Source organism: Lepus europaeus, chromosome 20, assembly GCF_033115175.1.
Source record: "Lepus europaeus isolate LE1 chromosome 20, mLepTim1.pri, whole genome shotgun sequence".
NCBI lineage: Eukaryota > Metazoa > Chordata > Mammalia > Lagomorpha > Leporidae > Lepus > Lepus europaeus.
This window is the reverse complement of record NC_084846.1, coordinates 20422727-20442629: the sequence shown is the minus strand read 5'-3', so window position 1 is coordinate 20442629 and position 19903 is coordinate 20422727. Positions and strand designations below refer to the sequence as shown.

Genomic DNA, 19903 nt, shown 5'->3' with positions numbered 1-19903 from the left:
GACTTCAAAAAACAATTTTTTTTTTTAAGTGTCAACCTGTAGCCTTCTGGCAGGTGGCATAGAGCTAAATTCAGTCCCGCTGCTCTCTAGTAACTCTCGCAAGCTCTTTGGGTCTAATTGATGTATTGTATTGGACTTCCTTTCTTTCTCAGGGACTGGACTGCTCACTTAAGTGGATGCAATAGTGCCAAGAGTTCTGGAGCCTGCAGGAGCTGCCTGGGTTCCACTGACACCCAGGCCACACACTGGGTGGGTTTCAGAATCGGTCCTCAAGCATCACTATGTGGGATTATGCTTCAAGATCGTTTCTCTGGGGGCTGACGCTGTGGTACAGTAGGTTAACCCTCCGCCTGCAGCACCAGCATCCCATATGAATGCAGGTTTGAGTCCCGGCTGCTCCTCTTCTGATCCAGCTCTCTGCTATGGCCCGGGAGTGCAGTGGAAGATGGCCCAAGTGCTCGGGCCCCTGCACCCACGTGGGAGACCCAGAACAAGCTCTTGGCTCCTGGCTTTGATCAGCACAGCTCTGGCTGTTGCAGCCATTTGGGAGTGAACCAGTGGATGGAAGACCTCTCTGTCTCTCCCTCTCTCTGTAACTCTACCTCTCAAATAAATAAATAAAAAAATAAAAGAGATTATTTCTCTGTACCCATCACACTTCCTCAGGTGTTTTTCAAGTCACTCCCTTCGATTCAGTTAACTCCGTAATTTACATCACGTTTCTTCCCCAAATGAGTTTCCATACTGTGTTTTCATTCATTTTTCTTATATTCAAGAGGACCTCTAAATAGTTATGCAAAACTAGCTACATATAAACTGTTCAAAGTACACTTTACACGGAAAGAACAGTTAAGACAAACACTCTATGGAAAACATCAGTCAATCATGAAACTGACATTTTACTAGACATCACCAAATCGGGTCTCTCCCCACTCTTCCCACAGTAAGGACACATGATAACACTATGACTTTTATGGTGTGCACAGCAGTGAATTTAATTTGACTTCCTAAATTCTGGAAAAAGTAAAAAAAAAAAAAAAAAAGTCAAAGACAGTATGGCATTCTTCTTTCCCACATTAAAAAAAGAGAGAGAGAGAGAAAGAAATAGTGGGAGACAATGAGGACTTCTGGGGTATTAGTAAGTTTGTTCTTTATGAGTATAATCAAAGGACCAAAAACTCATTTATCTGTATGCTTTCATGCATTTCTTGGTATGTGTATTTACATTTCAATAAAATAAAATAAAATAAAAAGAAGAGTAAAGTTCATCATTTGCCTCAAACTCTCGTAGGACAAGGGACAACCTGAACGGTTAGAATGACCCCTATTTTGCAGATAAAGCACAAGCTCAGACAGTCGAGTGATTCGCCCAACAGCAAACACCGAGTGGTCTGGCAATGCTACGGCTCCACCACACAACTCCAGATTCCACGAAGGAGTGGAGGTGCAGCATCCAAGCGGTGGCTGCCGTAGCACAAGACCACAGACAGGATCAGCGATAAACAGTGGCGCAAGTTTATCTGGCCCATGGGTCCGGGAGGCCAGGAAGTCTAAGAGCTGAAGCCAGCCTTGGCGATCAGACTAAGAGGCACCAAGGCTTAAACAATCCTAGGTCGTGGTGAGGGCCTCCTCGCTGCTCTGTGAGGGGCCAGAGGACAAATAAGCACGGGTCCAGCTAGAGAGCTGACCGCAGCTCTGCCACGGGGCATTCTTCCATCCTGCCACGGGGCCCCCCTGATCTCACCTCCTCTTAAGTGCAGTGACAACTCGAACTCCACCCGCCCCTCCCAGGGGAAGGAGGACACAGGGACCATTCAAATTCTCTTCCTCTTGGATCTGGATGGACACTTCAACACACACATACACACCCAAAGCCACAAACCACAACCTACCCCTTTTCCGAGTTTTGAACCGCTGGCCTGTTAGCACTGGCTTCTGATGCTTATTCATAAAATTTCTGAAAACAAAGAAAATAAAGATTATGTCTTTCAGATAAGCAGCGCACGTGAAAAGACACGATGAATAAACATGTTTAACCTCTCAAAACTGAAAACACTTTTAACAATGAGATCTGATGGCAATACTGGCAAATACTAGAAAGTCAACCAATACTCAGTGCTGGCAAAGGACAAAGGGGGATTCAACTACAGATGCAAACTTCAGCTTGGAGCTTAAATCTCACGCAATGCTTCCGGGGCCTTCTAGATTTTACCCAGTTCTCGGTATCTTTAGCACCAGTGCTGATCGAAGTGCGAGCATTTCGGAAATACTTGTCGACTACCCTGAGGCACCGAAGCAGGAAGATGTCCAAGGCAAAAGCAGCTTGGATGACACAACGTAAAGTATAAATGGGACGGACGTATCTGTGCAAGATTCACAAAGGACCCGAGAAACCACACACAGCTGTTTTTGTCTGCTAGCCGTGGCGCGTGAAGACCTGGGCACTTGATATTTTTTCTGTTGGATTTAACATGCACTATAAAGGATATGTTATGTGTGGAAAATAAGTCAAAATCTGTTCTGAGTTAAGCTTGCTGGCATAAGTATTATAAACTGAAAATCTGTCCAGTTGCTTAAATTATGAAAGCCAAATGATTAGGATAATATGGACAACGGAAGCAGTTATTTAGTACTTTTCAAAGTTTTTAAACATTATGATTTGAAAATGTCCAATTTCCTCAACTACTTACTCCATCAAACAATCAAGAGAATTTTCAGGATTCAGGTAAATTATGTGATTACTTCTCAAAGTTTTAAAAAAAACACTTAAGAACATAGAAAAGTTAATTTATGTATCAACCCTTCCTTCTTTCCCAGTTGAAGAAGAAATTTCTAGCTTCTCACAAAAAAAGTTTATCGCAGAGAATCAGAAATTAAAAAGGCTATTTAAAAATAAAGTCACACACACAAGTGGCATTTTATTTGACGGTTTGAGCAGACAGCGTCGTTATAAACCCCAAAGTAAATGAACCTGACATGTCGCTTTGAGAAGAAGGTGACTGAGCCAGAATCCATCCACGCACTCCAGCTCAGGCAGGGGAGACACAACGCAAACATCCCCAGTACAATGTGACAGCTAAAACAGTGGCAACCCGGACCCGAACCAGGGTGCAGAAGGTGACTGATGGCTGTCTGTGGGTGGGGCACCAGCTCCACACTGCAGCAGTCACAAGTGCTATCAGAAGCTCAGTGGAATCCTGCTGAAAACAGGGCTATAAGACACACTGATTCTATCCAAAGTAAAACTCACTTGGAGCTGGTCCTCTGGGTTTTTCAGCTGATTTGCTTGGAATCAGCAAACACTGCACAGGTGGAAAAGGAATGATGTGATGTACACTCCCAGGCCTTTTCCTCACTGCCCCCATGCCTCCCTCCAACCAACAGACAGGACACACAACGCATTCTTCTGTAAGCATCGAACAGCACCTGCTTGTTGGGCCGTGGTGCTTCTGTGAATACGCGAGCAAGAACTGCTCCCTGCCAACGACACTCATATTCCATCATCAATTTTAAAAGCCCCAGAGTGTGAGTTCTCACCAGAAGTTTTCTTTTTCAGGCCTCCACACAACTTGAAAGAATTCCCTAAGTAACTATAGGCTTTCTGCAGGTTTCTATTTTTTTTTTTTTCTGTGAATGGAGAATTACCAAACACAGCATAAGACTGACTCTATTATTTTAAAAATCTGAAGCATTTATACTCATCGCGGCTCTAAACACCTAAGTTTGTTTTCTTCCTAGCCCAGTGATGGGGGCTTACTTTTCAACTTTCAACGGATAACAACATGAAGACCCAGAAATGTACTCCAAGACACCACCAAAGTGAAAACAGACAAACACAGACAGAAAACAAAACAAAACAAAACCAGAGAAAACCTCACCCAGGTAAGTGAAAGACCAAAGGACACGATTTTGCTCCCCACCAGCGTGCTCCTCCGGCTCAGCTGTTACTATTTGCAGCTGGGCCTGGCTTCTCTCTAAATTTAGCTCCCAGGGCTACTCTGTAATCTGCTCCAGCGAGGGTCAGTCTTTATAAGGCACTCCCTGAGCCCTTTGAAAATCCCTGGCCCAACCACAGCAAGGGCACTTTGACTAAGAACCTGGCTTCCCCTGCACAGCAAAGAGCAAAGACACCCTTTGCTGAGGCCCAGGGCAAAAGCTGACTGCTCTCGCCGCTGCATCCCAGTTCGTGACTACGAATACTCAAGTTTATAAACCTCAGGGTTGAAGAGAATCCCGAGAGACAAGTATGCCTGGGCTACGACACGTATGCACCAGGACCGTTCGTGGTCCATATTGAGAAGTGAAAACCACACACACGGGGAACATAAGCTCGCCACTTGCCATGGGACACTTCTGTCTCCTTGCTGATGTCACCACCCAACCTCAGGCCAGACTCTGGGCCTGGGTGAGTCTCACGCCCAGGCCACCTGCAGCAGACCGGCCCTCTGGGTGCAGATGTCCTGCCGGCCACCTTGCTCTCATTCACTCAGTTTTTAGAAGGGGCTGATTGATCAGAGCTGGACTCATCTCCAGGTTGTTCCTACAACAGAACGACTGTTCTCTCATAATCACCCTGAGGTTTGGTCTTTTTATTTACTTATGAGGGTGAAAGGCAGGGTCACAAACTCACACACTGGGAGAGAGAGAGAAGAGAGAGATCCAGCTTCCGTCCGCTGGTTCACTCCCCCCAAATGCCCCACACTAGTCAGGACTGGTCATGTCCAAAACCAGGAGCCAAGAACTCCATCCTGCTCTCCCACATGGGTGGCAGGGACTCAGGTAAGTGGCCCATCCTCTGCTCCTTCCACAGTGCATTGACAGGAAGCTGCATCAGGAAGTGGAGGCAAGACTCAATCCCAGGCATTCCACAATATGGGACACAGGTGTCCCCGGCAGCAGCTTCACCCACTGTGCCGAGGCTTGGTGTTATTCTTGACTGGCCCATCTCTGAACTCTGACAACCCATCACGTGTGATACACTACACACATCACGCATGAAGTAACTGCTCATCACACAACCTCAACTTCACGGACACACATTCTAAAGCAGAGATCACGACGGTTTTCTGTACAGCGATAAAAGGAAACTAACTTGGTCTCTGTGGTCACTGCTCCAGCTGTGCCACTCTGCTGTGACGGTCTGAAAGCAGCCACAGACCCATGATCACCGGCTGCTTCCAGTGAAACTTCATTAGCAAAACAATGTTGGAGCAGACTGGGCCCCCAGTTACAGTTTGGGGTCCCCTTTTCTAGAGCAGTAGATCCAACAGATCTGTGATGTTGGAAACATTTTGATTCTCCCATGACTCGGCAGCTTTTGACACCTAAGCTACTGAGGCATTGAGCTGTGGCTATTGTGACTGAGGAACGAAATGTTCAATTTTCTCTCACTTTCATTTAAGTTTAACTTTCAACAGGCAAAGTGGCTAATGGCTACCGTGCTGGATAATGCAGTTCCAGAACAATCCTTACAACCTCAAACACTTAAGTTTGATAAACAGGCAAGTATACAAAGAATAAGAACTTTTTCATTAATATTTAAAAAATACAGGCCAGTGTTGTATAGTGGGTAAAGCTGTCATCTGTGTTGCCCTGTGTCTCCCTGATGGGTGGTGCTGCTTCACATCCTAAATGCTCCACTTCCGATCCAGCTCCCTGCTGATGTGCCTGGGAAAGCATCAGAAAATGGCCCAAGTGCTTAGGCCCCTGCACCCACATGGGGATACCTGGAAGCTCCTGGCTCTGGTCTGGCCCAGCCCCAGCCAATGTGGCTATTTGTAGAGTGAACTAGCGGATGGAAGATCTCTCTGTCCCTCCCTGTCTGTAATTCTGCCTTTCAAATAAATAAATCCTGGGACCGGCACTGTGGCATATATATATATATATATGTGTGTGTGTGTGTGTGTATATATATAAAGACAAAGGGGAGAAGACATTAGAGTGTAACATAATAAAAGGTATAGTGTGACAATGTTACCTCCCTTGCATAAATCGCTTCATAAAGACACACAACACCAATGCTCAAAGCTTATAGTAAAATACAGCAAGTCCAAGAATTCCCCTTTATTCCTTATTTTAAAGGAGTGAATTCATTTACTGTAGAGAATAAATTGGAAACATACTCAGCATTACTTATACACTATTCTTTCCATTAAAGCTAAAACTCTTTAGGACAAGAGTCATAAAAGCCTTTCCAGAAAGCATTGGCTCTAGGAATTTGGGGAGTTGACAACATTCTCTCCAAAGAAACAAAATAACTAAACCGGCCATAAAAGTCTGAATGATTAGGAACTACTCCAAAGCAATAAACAAATACATGCCTATAGTGACACTCTGAACTCTGTTGCCTGGAATAACACTTGCTGGTTCAATATCATAACATCTGCTGGTTCAATATCCTTATCATGATTGCCACTGCCTCTTCAGACTCAAAAATCACTCAGCCGCTCCGGCTTAATTTCGCCATTCAGCAAATTCTATGCAAACTGTAGAATTTGAAATGATTGAGAAGACATGAAAATTCCAAACAGCAGTCTAGCCATAAAAGGAAATTACATCCAATAAAATCTAATATTTCTTTAACACAAGAACGTTAAGGTTATACTCGTGCCTCTGTGCCTCTTTCATTCTTATCCATCATAATATAAAACAAAGAGGCATTGATTAAACAATGTGAAACTTAATAGGCTTTCTCCAAAACCTAACATTTTCCAGTGGAAAATGGTGGATTCTTAAATTGTGGTAAGCAATCATGTTATAAATAGAGTCATCAGGGGCTGGAGCTGTGGTGTAGGGGGTGAAGTCTGCAGTACTGGCATCCCATATGGGCACTGGTTGGGCACTGGTTCAAGTCCCAGCTGCTCCTCTTCTGATCCAGTTCTCTGCTATGGCCTGGGAAAGCTACAGAAGATGCCCCAAGTCCTTGGGCCACTGTACCCACATGAGACCTAGAAGACACTCCTGGCTCCTGATCGGCTCAGCTCTGGCTGTTGTGGCCATCTGGGGAGTAAACCAGTGGATGAAAGTCCTCTCTCTCTCACCTCTGCCTCCTTGTAACTCTGCCTTTCAAATAAATAAATAAGTCTAAAAAAAAAGAGTCAAAGCCCAAAGGAATCGCGTTGTGAAAAAAATAGCACTCACAGTAAAATATGTGAACCCAGGGGCTGGCATGGTGGTATAGCTGGTAAAACCACTGCCTGCATCCCACATGGGCATCAGTTCCTGTCCCAGCTGCTCCACTTCCCATCCAGCTCCCTGTTAATATGCCTGGGAAAGCAGTGGAAGATGGCTCAGGTGCTTGGGCCCCTGCACCCACATGGGGGACCTGGAAGAAGCACCCGGCTCCTGGTTTGGGCTTGACCCGCCCTGGTTGTTGTGGGAGTGAACCAGCAGATGGAAGACCTCTCTGTCTTGTAACTCTGCCTTTCAAATAAATAAATAAATCTTAAAAAAAAAATAATCAAACCATATCTTCCTAAAAGACATTAAGGATTCATGATAAAGTTTTCCTGTTAAACTTTCCAAAATTATTTCACACCTTAAACTTGTTAGTACACCTGAGCTCTCAACACAGACAATTGTTCCCTTTTCAACAAATAGAAATATCCCCAAAATTACATTTTAAAGTATCCACGCATAACCTCTTCATAGCTGCAAACTAAAACAATTACATAGTGCAGCCTCTCCAGTGAAATCTCCAGTGATTTCCAAAGTTAAAATACAAAGCAACTCCTCAAACACTCTCAGACTCAACTTAATGTAATCTGAGGACCCCTAGGGGCACAGGAGGTCCCTTCTGGGCTCTAAGACTTTTCCAGACCCTTCCCTTCCCCCCAGGTTCCAGCTGCTCCAGTCCTGCTGATTTCTTTGTCCTGTCCTGTCTGTGCTTTGCAAGACACACACACACACACACACACACACACACTAGCCACACACAGCGTGCTTTGGAGTTTAGAAAACCCATCCCTTAAATACAATCTCAGGATACTGCAGCGGCAAAATACCTTGAAACCTCGGCTCCAGGCAAGTGAAAAGCCTGAGCACCTTTGTTTGCAAGGCAACACGCTTATGCTGAGGGATGGAGACCTACAATATTGGAAATCAGAGATTCCAAAACTGCAAGGGAATGGGGGCACGGGGCAAGGCAATGTCGGATGACTGGGTGGGGGTCCAGCTGTGGTTGAAACACGTTTATTGTTGTATCAACCTGTTCTGAAGGCAGTCTATGGCAGGCATTGGACAAGGACAGGAGTTGCCTCCCGAGATCACTGACGGGCAGCATCCAGCAACTTTTGGGAGCACTTTTGATCATCATAGTGGGAAGGGTGGGCTAGGGTTACAGGCATCCAGGGACGCTTCTCAACAACCTTCAAGGCCAGAAAAAGCACCTAAGGGAAAGGATTATTGGGTCCAAAATTTCATTGGAAAACGGAATTGAAAGGCGTTTAACTCTACGCAAAAATAGCTGAAATCTATGCAGTTTTTTCATAATAATCATTTCAGATGAACTTTTTGAAGACCCTTTCATGGGAGACAGGGGACAAGAGTGGGCATAAGAAGCAGTGTCCCTGTTCTCAAGAGCTGAAGATTTTAAACAGGGGACCAAGCATATCAGAGCAGCCACTAGGTGGATACTTCACTGAACTGGTTTCTAATCACCAAACACCGATGTCAAATTTTAGAAAAGGCGACTTTCTCACTGGGTAGATGGACCGACGACCTTAGCTAAAATCACAGGAAGTCAGAATGCCTAAAACACGCTTCCGCACAGCCTTTGATGCTGAGGGTTTTACTTTGCCTTTGGTAACTTCACATCCTAGGATATTCGGGTTGGGGAGGGGTAGGAGACAGGCCAGAACGTGGGACTGAAAGAAAATAGGAGCCTTATTCTCAGGCAGTACACATTTGAAGGATTAAGAGGTGATAAAGTGTACATCTGAGTCTCCCGTGGTTCAGAGGATCAAAATGATTATACACACATGAAGCCAGCGATGCCTCTGCATCAAGTGTGCCAAGAGGAATGAATCCAGGAACTGAAAAAGACCAGGAATCCAATCTACGCGAGGATTTTGCATTTGCTGGGACTTCGAGAAATCAAGTTTATCCCAGAGAAGTAACAAGAGTTTGCAAAGCCCGCAGAATCTGCTCTGATGCAAAACACAAAGTACTGACTTGTAAGTCTAATGAAGATGCTTGTGCTACACACATTCCTCTGATTGATATGTCCTTGTATTTGATGGTCCTGTGCACAAGGTATTTTCCAAATGCTTTCACTGGGGTAGCTGTTTGGCACAGCAGGTAATTGGCCACCTGAGGTGCCCAAGGTCCCATGTTGGAGTCTCACCTTCACTGTCTAGTTCAGCTTCTTGCTGATGTGCACCCTGGCAGGTAGCAGATGATGGTTCAGGTACCCAAATCCTTGCCACCCATGTGAGACCTGGATTGAGCCCCTAGCTCCTGGCTTCAGGGTGTCCCAACCCCAGCTGTTGTGGGCATCCAAGGACTGAAACAGAGGAAGGGAGGTTCCTTCTCTCCCCCTTTCTATGGACCACTTAACTGTGCCCTGCACTACTTCTGTGACTCCTGCTATGAAGTATCTCTCCACGTCACTCCTAATTGAGGACAGACCCAAGAATATATAAAATAAACTGAATACTACAAAAGATCATCATCGCAAAAAGGATAAAGCCAAGGCTGAAAAACAAAAGCATGTGCACATATGACATGTGGTTTTTAAAGACAAAAATTCTAACCTCTGCTAATTCAGAACAAATACCTAAAGGAAAAGTTATCATTACAGAAAAGTTCTTTCAAAAAATAAGACAAATTATTATTTTTCCATATATTTTCAAAATACTTCTCAAAGCAATACACATTAAAGTTAAAAATGTTATAGAGTAACTTAACTGATCAATCAATACACATACATTCTGGGGCGGGCACTGTGGAACAGCAGGTTAAAGCCCCAGCCTGCAGTGCTGGCACCTCATATGGGCGTCGGTAAGATGGGCGTTGGTTCTAGTCTGGGCCGCTCTGCTTCCGATCCAGCTCTCTTATGGCCTGGGAAAGCAGTAGAAGATGGCCCAAGTCCTTGGGCACCTGCACCCACATAGGAGACCTGGAAGAAGCTCCTGGCTTTGGATCGGCGTAGCTCCGGCCGTTGCAGCTTACTGGGGAGTGAACCAATGGATGGAAAACTTCTCTCTCCCTCTGCCTCTCCTTCTCTGTGTAACTCTTTCAAATAAATAAATAAAATATTGGGGGGCCAGCGCCGTGGCTCACTTGGTTAATCCTCCGCCTCCAGCACAGGCATCCCATATGGGCGCTGGATTCTAGTCCCGGTTACTCCTCTTCCAGTCCAGCTCTCTGCTGTGGCCCAGGAGGGCAGTGGAAGATGGCCCACATGCCTGGGCCCCTGCACCCGCATGGGAGACCAGGAAGAAGCACCTGGATCCTGGCTTTGGATTGGAGTAGCTCAGGCTGTAGCGGCCATTTGGGGGTGAACCAACATAAGGAAGACCTTTCTCTCTGGCTCTCTCTCTCACTGTCTAACTCTATCTATAAAAAATAAATAAAATCTTAAAACAATAACACACACTACAGATAGAAAGTAGCAAGGTAAACTGTCCACCTGCCAATTTTCTCTCATGATCTCCTGTCCCTATGGGAATGAGGACAACTTCAGCCTGTTAACATTGTCTTACGTGTTCAGAAAATGCCTGTGTGCTGGAGATTGTCACCGTGAATGCAAGATAAGGGTGATGCTCAGTAATCATGCCATCTCTGTCCTTCCTGCAACAAAGTGCAACTCCGCTGGGATGTCACCACACATGTTTTAGACTTGGCAAAGTAGGGAGGTGGCGAGATTCGTTTCTGTCTAGCCAGTGCACACAAGGGCCTGCCTATCTCGGGTGAGGAAAGTCCGAGACCAGGTCAGCTTATTGAGGCACCATGGGCGTGCTTTGTGACTGCTGGATCTGACCAGAAGAGTCGCTTGTTGTCCCACACTGGCGAACCCACAGGAGATTTTGGTTTGGAGGAAAAAGACTTGGTACTGGACCTTTGGGAAGCTCCCAGGTGGTGACGGGTCTCTGTCTGTCATCGCTCACTCCATCAGTTCTCTGAACCAAGAAAATGCCTGCCCATCACCCTAGATGTAGACCAGTCCAGGCCTGGCTGGCAGGGAAAGCTTTCCATGCAGGGCCGCAGGCTCACACACCTGTGTGTCTTACCCTGGTGAAGGCAGCAGGAGCCCCACATGCTGATGGCCTGGGACTAGACCCCCTGATACAACGTTGCACCCTTAGGCCATACTACCTCACACCAACAGCAAAGGGCAATAATAATGGACCAGTATGGAGCTACAAAGTGCCCACACTTCTTGAAAAGGTTCGGAGAATCAGGCGTGTATGTGTTCACCAAATGCACCAGGTCTGGTACTAGTCAACAGGAATTCAACAGGGGGCCAAGTCAGGTAGGTTTCCTGGTTGTTGATTTTCTAGCAGGTGGAGCTCTGTGCCAGGTACTGCACAGAAAAAGTTTTGCGGTGCAAGTTAACAAGCATCAGTGGCCTCCGGTGGCCTCATTGCAGGCATTGGAGCCACAGTTAGGTTTACTAATGAAGGGTGTGTTTTTTATTTCTTGACCTATCACACACCCATGAAGAATGGAACACTTGCAAACCACGGATCTAAATCCAGGCCCTTGGCTCAGGGGGACATGTCAGGTTGTTGGCTGAGGTCATGCGTGCCAGTTTAGCATGGGTGATACCGTGGGGATCAAAGCGGACGATCTCTGTCCCCTGCTGGAGCTCACGTGTATGGAAGCTTCAGGGCCAGAACTTGACCTACTGTGTCTGCTCTGTGTGCTTTCCAGGAGCCAAGCAAAGCTGTTGCGACGTCTCGGGGTGGTGGCTCTCAAAGGTGGCCCATTCATTATCTGCCTCATAGATTTTACAGCTTAGAGTTAGAGTGCAGAGTAAATATTAACGGGGAGTGCAGCACCTGGAAAAACTGGACAAGTATGTGTTACCTCCAAATGCCCAACAGTTGGCCCCAGACTTTTATTAAGGGGGGAAAAAAACCACACTTATTTTGAGAGAGCAGATTTAACAAAGATATTGCTTCTCTGGGACATATAAATATTAGGGAATTTATGGCACTGCAGTTTCTACAGCATTGTAGGAACCGGTTTTCACATGGTTTCCTGCAGAGGCTCAGCTCTAACTCACAGTCTCCACGCCACCTGCCACCTACCACCACGGCTACAACCTTTCCCACTTAGCCAGCAGTCCCCTCTGCACCCTCAGTGTACGGGGTTCTCTTTCCTGTTTATACCAGCCCCATTCTGGAACTTTGTACGCTGAGAAACACGTATGTCGTGCTCCCCACCCCTTCTGAGGAAGGACCCCCATGGCCAGGAAGCTGCCCAGATTCGTCTGCAGACCAGTGAAGTCTTGTGTGTGAAGACACTCAGCAAAAAGACAGGAGAGCATCATAAACAGACACAACAGAACTCATGATCCCTCTGCCGCGGTGTTAAGTGCTGCCCCCTCTCCCCCCTAATATTTTTTATTCATTTGAAAGGCAGAATTACAGAGAGGCAGAGGCAGAGAGCTCTTCCATCTGCTGGTTCACTCCCCAAATGGCTGCAGTGGCTGGAACTGGGCTGATCTGAAGCCAGGAGCCAGGAGCTTCTTCCAGGTCTCCCACCCATGTGCAGGGGCCCAAGGACTTGGGTCATCTACTGCTTTCCCAGGGCACAGCAGAGAGCTGCATCAGAAGTGGGGAAGTGGAGCAGCCAGGTCTCAAACTGGTGCCCATAGGTGATGACAGCACTGCAGGTGGTGGCTTTACCGCCTATGCCACAGTGCTGGCTCCAGCTGTTTCCTCTTATTAGTAGGCATCTCTGTCCTAAGGCTTTTCTTCATATTTATCTAAAACTGCCCCCAAAATAACATTATATCTAATACTTAGTTTTAAAAATCCTAATTTTGAGTAAAAACCAGATGAACTATGAAAAGAAAATATAATTTTTACATCTGATTCAAATTTATTGTTTATCTTCTACCAGCACTGAATTAGGGATAGCCAAAGAATTATACTATCTTTAATATTAATGAGGGATATTACACTTTCTTCTGTACAAATTATTGTATCTGTTTTTTGACATAAACTTAAAAAAAGGAAACATCTAATGCTAAAAATAAAGAAAACACAATTAAAAGCATGTTCATTCAGTGAGCCAATTAAGGCCTTTTTTTTTTCCAATTTATTTTCTGATTTTGCTTTTTTTTTTTTTAAAGATTTATCCATTTGAAAGGCAGAGTTACAGAGGGGGAAACAGAGGGAGGGAGGGAGAGAAAGAGATCCTCCATCCACTGGTTTATTCTCCAAATGGCTACAACAGCCGGAGCTGGGTCAATCTGAAGCCAGGAGCTCCAACCAGGTCTCCCACATGGGTGCAGGGGCCCAAGCACTTGGGCTACCTTCTGCTGCTATCCCCGGGCACATTAGCAGGGAGCTGGATTGGAAGTTGAGCAGCCAGGACTCATATGAGTCCTGGCACCCATATGAGATGCTGGTGCCATAGGCTTCAACTTTACCCATCATGCCACAGCACTGGCCCCAATGTTATTTTCAAAATAGAGAGTTTACAAACATGACTATCTGAGGGGTTTTGGGCAGTCTTTATTCAACACGGGCCGACTTTCGAACAGACCAAATCGTTCCACCTGGCACCTGACTGCCCCAAAAGATGACACTCCACTGACAGCAGAGGGAGCGCGAGAGCATCCTTGCCCAGAAACTATGAACATTGGTGGATTTTAGCCATCAAATATTCTTTAAAAACCCTTCAAACAAGGCCAGAGAGGATCACACCAAGACACAGTAAGTTACGAAGTCGCGAGAGGCAGAAAGGTCTCCAAAGCAGCTCTGGTCAACAAACCCAAAGGCAGAGAACGCCGCAGCAGGCACGCACTGTCCTGAGTGTGGTCCTGACTCGCCCGTCTCACCGTGCGGATTCCGACTCTGACTCAGAGAGTTTTGGCATGCCTTCTGTCGGGAATGCCTTCTGGGTTGGGTTACAAAGCAAAGAAAACCAGTATTTCCACTCGGTTCACATCCTGATTTCCTTAGGTGACTCTTTGCACCTCTGTGTCAATTTCCAAGAAAGAGGAGGAACTGCCAGGAAGGTGTTCACCAGCCTGTGAACCCGGCGCTGGGCAAGGCCACCTGCCTCCTGGATTGGTGGGGAAGCAGAATTGTGACCTGGGGGGCTCATGAGAAGGCTTTGTTCACGGCCCCTTGCAGATTTACATGTAGCTTTCCTAGGAGCATTTAAGACTTGCCTAAGCTACGCTCCAAGTACAGAGAACGAACATTTCTCTGCACGTGGCTCGCTTTTATGGTGTGCTAACAAACAATTTCTTGGAGGCTGTGATATTTTCAAGTTTCCCTCCTCAGAACTTCTCTATGGGAAATTTCAAGCATATCCACAAGCCCAGAGGACCATGGGAGGAAGGTGGTCAGCGATGAACCACCTCCCACCTTCATTAACAACATGGTGAGTTTTCTCTCCTGTTTGTTCCCACTCAACCCCCCCTGCCCCCCCAGGTCACAGGATCATACTGACAGCCGGTCTCACCTGTCACATCATTCCTTTCAGTACAGATCTCTAAACAGTAAGGGATCTTTGAAAACAGAAGCCATGATGTTTTCCAATGTGAAAAATGTCCTGATATCCTGAAATATCCTGACAGGCAGGAAATGTACCAAAAACTAAGAAAATAAATCAAATGCCAGGGAAAGATCTGGTACTCAAACGTGAACTGCTCCCCTGCCACACCAGGAACCAGCGTTCCCTGGGCGACAGCCGGAGTCCCGGGAACAGTGTATGGGATGTGGAACATGCGCAGGTGAAATTTCATGGTCAACAGAATGTCGGAACCTTGAGACCCAAAGCATTTACAGCCCGTTTGCCCCTGGTTATGGGCATGTGTATGCGTGTTTAGTGCCATGGTGCGCTGCTCACTGCCAGGAAGGATTAGCTGAGTTGGGAAATAAATCCACCTAAAATAACTTAGGGATCAAATGGACTCAACTCAGCATGTACTGGGCACAGCACAGGGACAAGACACTACGCCTTGAGAATCGGAGGCCACCCCGACCTGGCTGATTCACGGGAGAGAAGAGCCTGCGTGAAGCCACTTCCATGGCAACCCAGAGAAGCAGTGTGAATTCAGGGGACCAAGGCGGGAGGCTGAGTTAGAAGATGCTGTCCACATGGAACCAGTTGTCACCCCTGTGTGTGGCCCTCACAGTCTGGGAGAAAAGGTGAGCAGGAAGCAAGGAGCAGCCATCGGTTCTGGGAAGTGACTTCCTGAGGAGGGTTGGGAGGTCCTTCCAGGAAGAACACAGCAGGAACAAAGGGGGGTGAGAATGACCGGCAGGGTAGGGACCCAGCAGGGCCATGACCTCAGAGCAGAGCAGGGGAGGGGCCACAGCAAGGCTGGCCAGACCTGAACCACCACTCTGGGGCCAGGGGCTGTTCCATGGTTATTGATCTGGGAGTTCCTTGGGTTAGCTGCATGGGGAGAGGTGGCAGAGGAGCAGGGGGTGTAAGAATCCACTGACAGCGTTGTGGCCCAGTGGGCTGAGCTGCCACCTGTGATGATGCTGGTTCAAGTCCTGGAGGCTCCACTTCAGATCCGGCTTCCTGCTAATGCGCATGGGAAAGCATTGGAAGATGGCCCAAGCACCCGGGCCCCTGCACCTGTGTGAGAGACCTGGAAGCTCCTGGCTCCAGACTTTGGCCTGGCCCAGTCTCAGCCATTGTGGCCACCTGGGAAGTGAAGTAGTGGATGGAAGCTCGCTCTCTCTCTGTAACTCTGCCTTTCAAATATTTACAAAAAATAATGGACTGGAATGGGCCAGGGGTCTAAGGCAGTCTTTAGGAGCAGAGGAGGGGACACAGACACACTGATTCTGAAATTGATATGAAATTTGTGATAAGAACACTGATAACAAATCAGTATTCTTTACAAGGTGAGGAAACAAGAGCATCATCATACAAATTCTGCTACACAAGTGTGGCAGTAGGCTCCTATTTCTGTGAAAATAAATAAAATGGTGGATATATATATATTTACATAAACTAGCTCTGCAAAATATGAAAAAAACTAAATCTCATAGGCTGTGGGGCAGCAAGGAGGCGGGAGGGGTCTATAGCTCCCTTGGCGAAACCACAAGGAGGCATTATCCACCAGCTCCTCAAAATAATAGAGTTCCCCCTCCCCGCACTGCCTGGCACACAGGTGCCATGCCAGGCTCCCATTCTGCTTCTGACACTTGTCAGCTGTGGCGCTGTGGACTAATGAATTAACTTCCCTATTTTCTGCCCTCCTCTTTGTAGAAATGAAAATCATCTTGGCTAATTCCTGGGTTGTTGTATGATGATTAAAATAATCCTGTGCAAAGCATCTGGTAGAGTTATTTGGCACGGGCTGAGCACCGCTATTTTATTATCAATGAAACTCCTTAGATCTGAGCACGGTTTAATATGCTCATTAGTGGCTCTCACCCCTACACTAAATATTTAGACTGCACAAAGCTATTCACGTCACCCATCTAAGGAACACTCTCCATGATGGCAGAAATTTAAATGCAGCAGCTGACCTGCCCGCATGTCTGAGTCCACATTTACCTAAACCATGAGAGAGAGGCTCAGAACCAGTCAGGTGTCACAAGGCAGGAAGAGGTAACTCAGCTCCTATCTCCCCCTGGGAGCCGACGGCCCCAGGGAAGCAAACAGGTGCGACCTTGAAGACACCAGGGCTGGAATCCTGGCGGGAAGCACCTGCGGGCTCGGTCGGGGTTCCTCCCAGGAGGCTTGGAGTGTCACCCAGCTCCGGTCCCTCCCTCCCCCGCGGGCAGAACAGGCGCCTGATTATCTGAGCACCATCGGACAAAAACTTTCTTTGTTATGCGCAGAGATGAATGATCTCAGGCCGTCTGGTCCTGGCTTTGCACCCCCAGCCTGGGCAGCAGCAAAGGGGGTGGGGGAGGGGAGCAGGGCTGGTGTGCGGGAGATTTGGGGGGTGGGGGAGGCAGGAAATCAGAAACCAGTGAAGCTGCAAAGGGCTCTACTGCACTTCGCACGCGGCACAGCGGGCCAGCCACAGCGAAGCCGCCGACGTCGTGATTGACGTCTGTCTCTCGCTCGTTTGCGTCGTGATTGACGCGTGTCTGTCCGGACTCGGCCGGTCCGGGCTGGAGCAAAGGCTGCAAGGCGGCGCGGACGCTCATTCTCCAGGCGGCCTGCAAGGGAGGCCGCGGGGACGGCAGACAGGCACCCCGGGGGGTGGGGTGGAGGGGCTCCCGACTCCGGCCCCCAGCCCCTAGCAGGCCGCCCCCCGCACACGACACCCGGGCAGCGGCCAGAGGCGAAGCCGCGCCGCAGACCCGGTCCCTGGCCCTCCTGCCCCGGGTCCGTGGAGCGCGCGGGACCCGGCCACCTCCGCGGCGCGCAGGGCCCCGGGGCCAGCTCCAAAGCCGGGCAGCGGGCGCGCAGGCCCGCGCGGGCGCCGGCCGAAGGCAGCCGCCTCCCCAGCACGCCGGCCCCTGGCCCCCGCGCCCTCCGCGGCCCGCCGCTTCCCGCGCGGGACCACGTGCGCCCGCCCCGTGGCCGGCCGCAGCCGGGCGAGCCGCGGTCCTCGCCCGCGGGGCTTCGGCTCCCGCTCGGGCGGCACAGGCACACGCGCCCGTCCGCACGCCGGCTCCGGCCCCCGGGCGCCTGGGTCCCCACGCGGGGCTGGCTTCTCACCTGTCCGAGGAGGTAGCGACGACGCGCGAGGCCGGGGGCTGCGGCGGCTCCTGGCAGCGGCGGCAGACAATGGAGGAATGAAGGACAGACACATTGACATAGACACACGGAACCCAGCGCAGCACCGCCTCCCGCCGGGCCCCGCCCCTCGGCCCGCCCCTCTTCCGGACCGCGCCACTCCCGGGGGGATGCCGTGCGCCGCAAAGTCGAAGCAGGAGGCGTCTTCACTCATTGGAAAGCCACGGCAGGACACAGCACTACTAGGTAGAGAATGGTCATCGCGCTGCATCCCCAGGTATCTGAACCTAACATAGAGGTGGCGGAAACGTGCAAGAAGAATTTCCTGTCCCCCCTCCTGTTTTCTCCGTTTGGTTTTGCCCGCTCGGGCTGCTCCAATCGGAGTCCCTGGAAGCAGCCTCCTGCGGCTCCTCCCCCAGTCCGGGCCAATGACACGCAGGGGGCGGTGCCTGCAGCGGGGCTCGCGGGAGCTCGCGCTCCGCAGGGAGAAGGGAGTGTGGGGCGCTTCCGCTGTCCGCCGCTCTCGCTCGCCCGGACGGAGCCTCGCTTTTTTTGCTTTTTTTTTTTTTTTTTGAAGCTTGCCCAGGAGCAAGATCGCCTTCAAGCTGGCGGCAGCCATGGTTCACATACAGAAAGGCGAGCTGACCCCGGAGGAAAAGGAGCTGCTGGAGGCCATCGGGAAAGGTATGGGTGCGGGGCTGGGAAGCGGGGCGCCGCGGCCTGAGCAGGGGGCGTGGCGGAGCCCCGGGGTGGGGGCGCCCCAGCCGGGGTACCCCGCGACGTGGGCAAAGCTCTGGCCGGGTGAAGGCGGGGTTTCGCGGCCTGGGTCTGCGCTGTCTCCCGGGCAGCGGGGTGAGCCGCACACACGGCCTCCGCGGCCTGCTGGGTTCTCGGGCGGCTTCCGGGGGGCAGTTTGGGGCCACCTCCTCCCCCCACTTTGCTTTGGGGGTTGGGGGAGCCATAACTCGGGGCTCCTGCATCCCAGGCCTCGCTGCGTGGGCGCCCCAGGCCTCGCTTCCGCTGCGCCCCGGGCCCCAGGAGCCCGCACCTGGCAGGTGCGGGGGGGGGGGGAGGGAGGGCGGGGGGGCGTGGCTGCTGCACCGGGGGTCCCGCAGATGGGTGCTCCACCGCGACGACGGAGGCCGGGTTTGAACTCCACTGGGGCCGACGAGCTGAGCCCACCCGGTCTGGGGCAGCCCCGGGGCAGGGAACCTCCAGCCTTCTTAGCCCGCCGAACTACAGCTTTGGGTCCTCCCCGACCTGGTGGGCTGTCCCCTGTCCCTGGGGCTGCAGGGCTCGGTCCAGCACGCGTGAGTGCCAGCCTGGGACTGTGCCTTGCCCCGCCCCAGTTCATCAGGGACCAGAGCAGGCCAGAACTGTGGGTCATGTGTCGCTTATTAACAGTGACAGGCGCCGAGCCGTCTTAGAGATGAAGAGGTCTCAGGTGTGGCAGGTGGGTTTTGAAGTTGCTAGGAAGCCAGGTGCAGGTGTCTCTGCTCCAGTTAGGGCTGGGTGTGCCCGGAATTAGGGCGGCCTGGGAGTCACATGGGGTATCCATAGTGTGTGTGTGTGTGTGTGTGTCTGTCTGTCTGTCTGTCTGTGTCTGTGGTCCCTTTGCTTGGCACAGGCTAATGAGAAAAGAAGTGAGGTGCAGGTGGTGTCAGGGAAAGTCTGGCACGCCACTGAACTCTCAGAGCAGTGTGAGTTGGGAGCAGAGTAGCAACCACAGGATGCACCTGCTGAACCTTATGAGCCAGGTGGGATTCTGCATACTCTACGTGCATCTAAGCAGCTAAGCATGATTTTTAAGCTGTCATGTTCTGAGAGGGATTAGCTGTTCGGGTCCTGTTTGGGGATCCTGCCTGAATCCCCTGCTTGATGCTGTGGCCGTGGGCACCTCAGTTCTGCTGAGGTCTCCTTAGGGTGTGAGGATGAAGTCCATACAGGTAGAGCGTTCACATCAGTGTGGCAGCTGCTGTTGCCATCCGTATAGTAATCCCCGCTTGACAGATAAGCAATCCCAGGAACCGGAGAGTTGGGCCACGCGCTGAGAGTGCACGAC

At 49.8% G+C, this 19903-nt stretch overlaps 2 protein-coding genes across 3 annotated transcripts in view; one reads left to right on the top strand and one right to left on the bottom strand.

Moving 5' to 3' along the window:
- The window catches only part of BZW2 (basic leucine zipper and W2 domains 2), a 56720-nt gene extending 38783 nt beyond the window's left edge, over nucleotides 1–17937 (bottom strand). The window contains exons 1-2 of one of the 2 annotated variants that reach the window (XM_062179192.1): nucleotides 17824–17937; nucleotides 1893–1957 (exon numbers count right to left, since the gene is read on the bottom strand). In XM_062179192.1, the coding sequence (XP_062035176.1) occupies nucleotides 1893–1950 (58 nt within the window). In that variant the 5' untranslated portion in view covers nucleotides 1951–1957; nucleotides 17824–17937. Of the gene's footprint in view, nucleotides 1–1892; nucleotides 1958–3878; nucleotides 3951–17823 lie in introns of those variants that run through there. The other variant, XM_062179191.1, reaches the window with a different exon arrangement.
- A 400-nt stretch (nucleotides 17938–18337) lies between these two features.
- The window catches only part of ANKMY2 (ankyrin repeat and MYND domain containing 2), a 48023-nt gene continuing 46457 nt past the window's right edge, over nucleotides 18338–19903 (top strand). Inside the window, exon 1 of the mRNA XM_062179190.1 lies at nucleotides 18338–18525. Within this exon, the coding sequence (XP_062035174.1) occupies nucleotides 18459–18525 (67 nt within the window). The 5' untranslated portion in view covers nucleotides 18338–18458. The remainder of the gene's footprint in view (nucleotides 18526–19903) is intronic.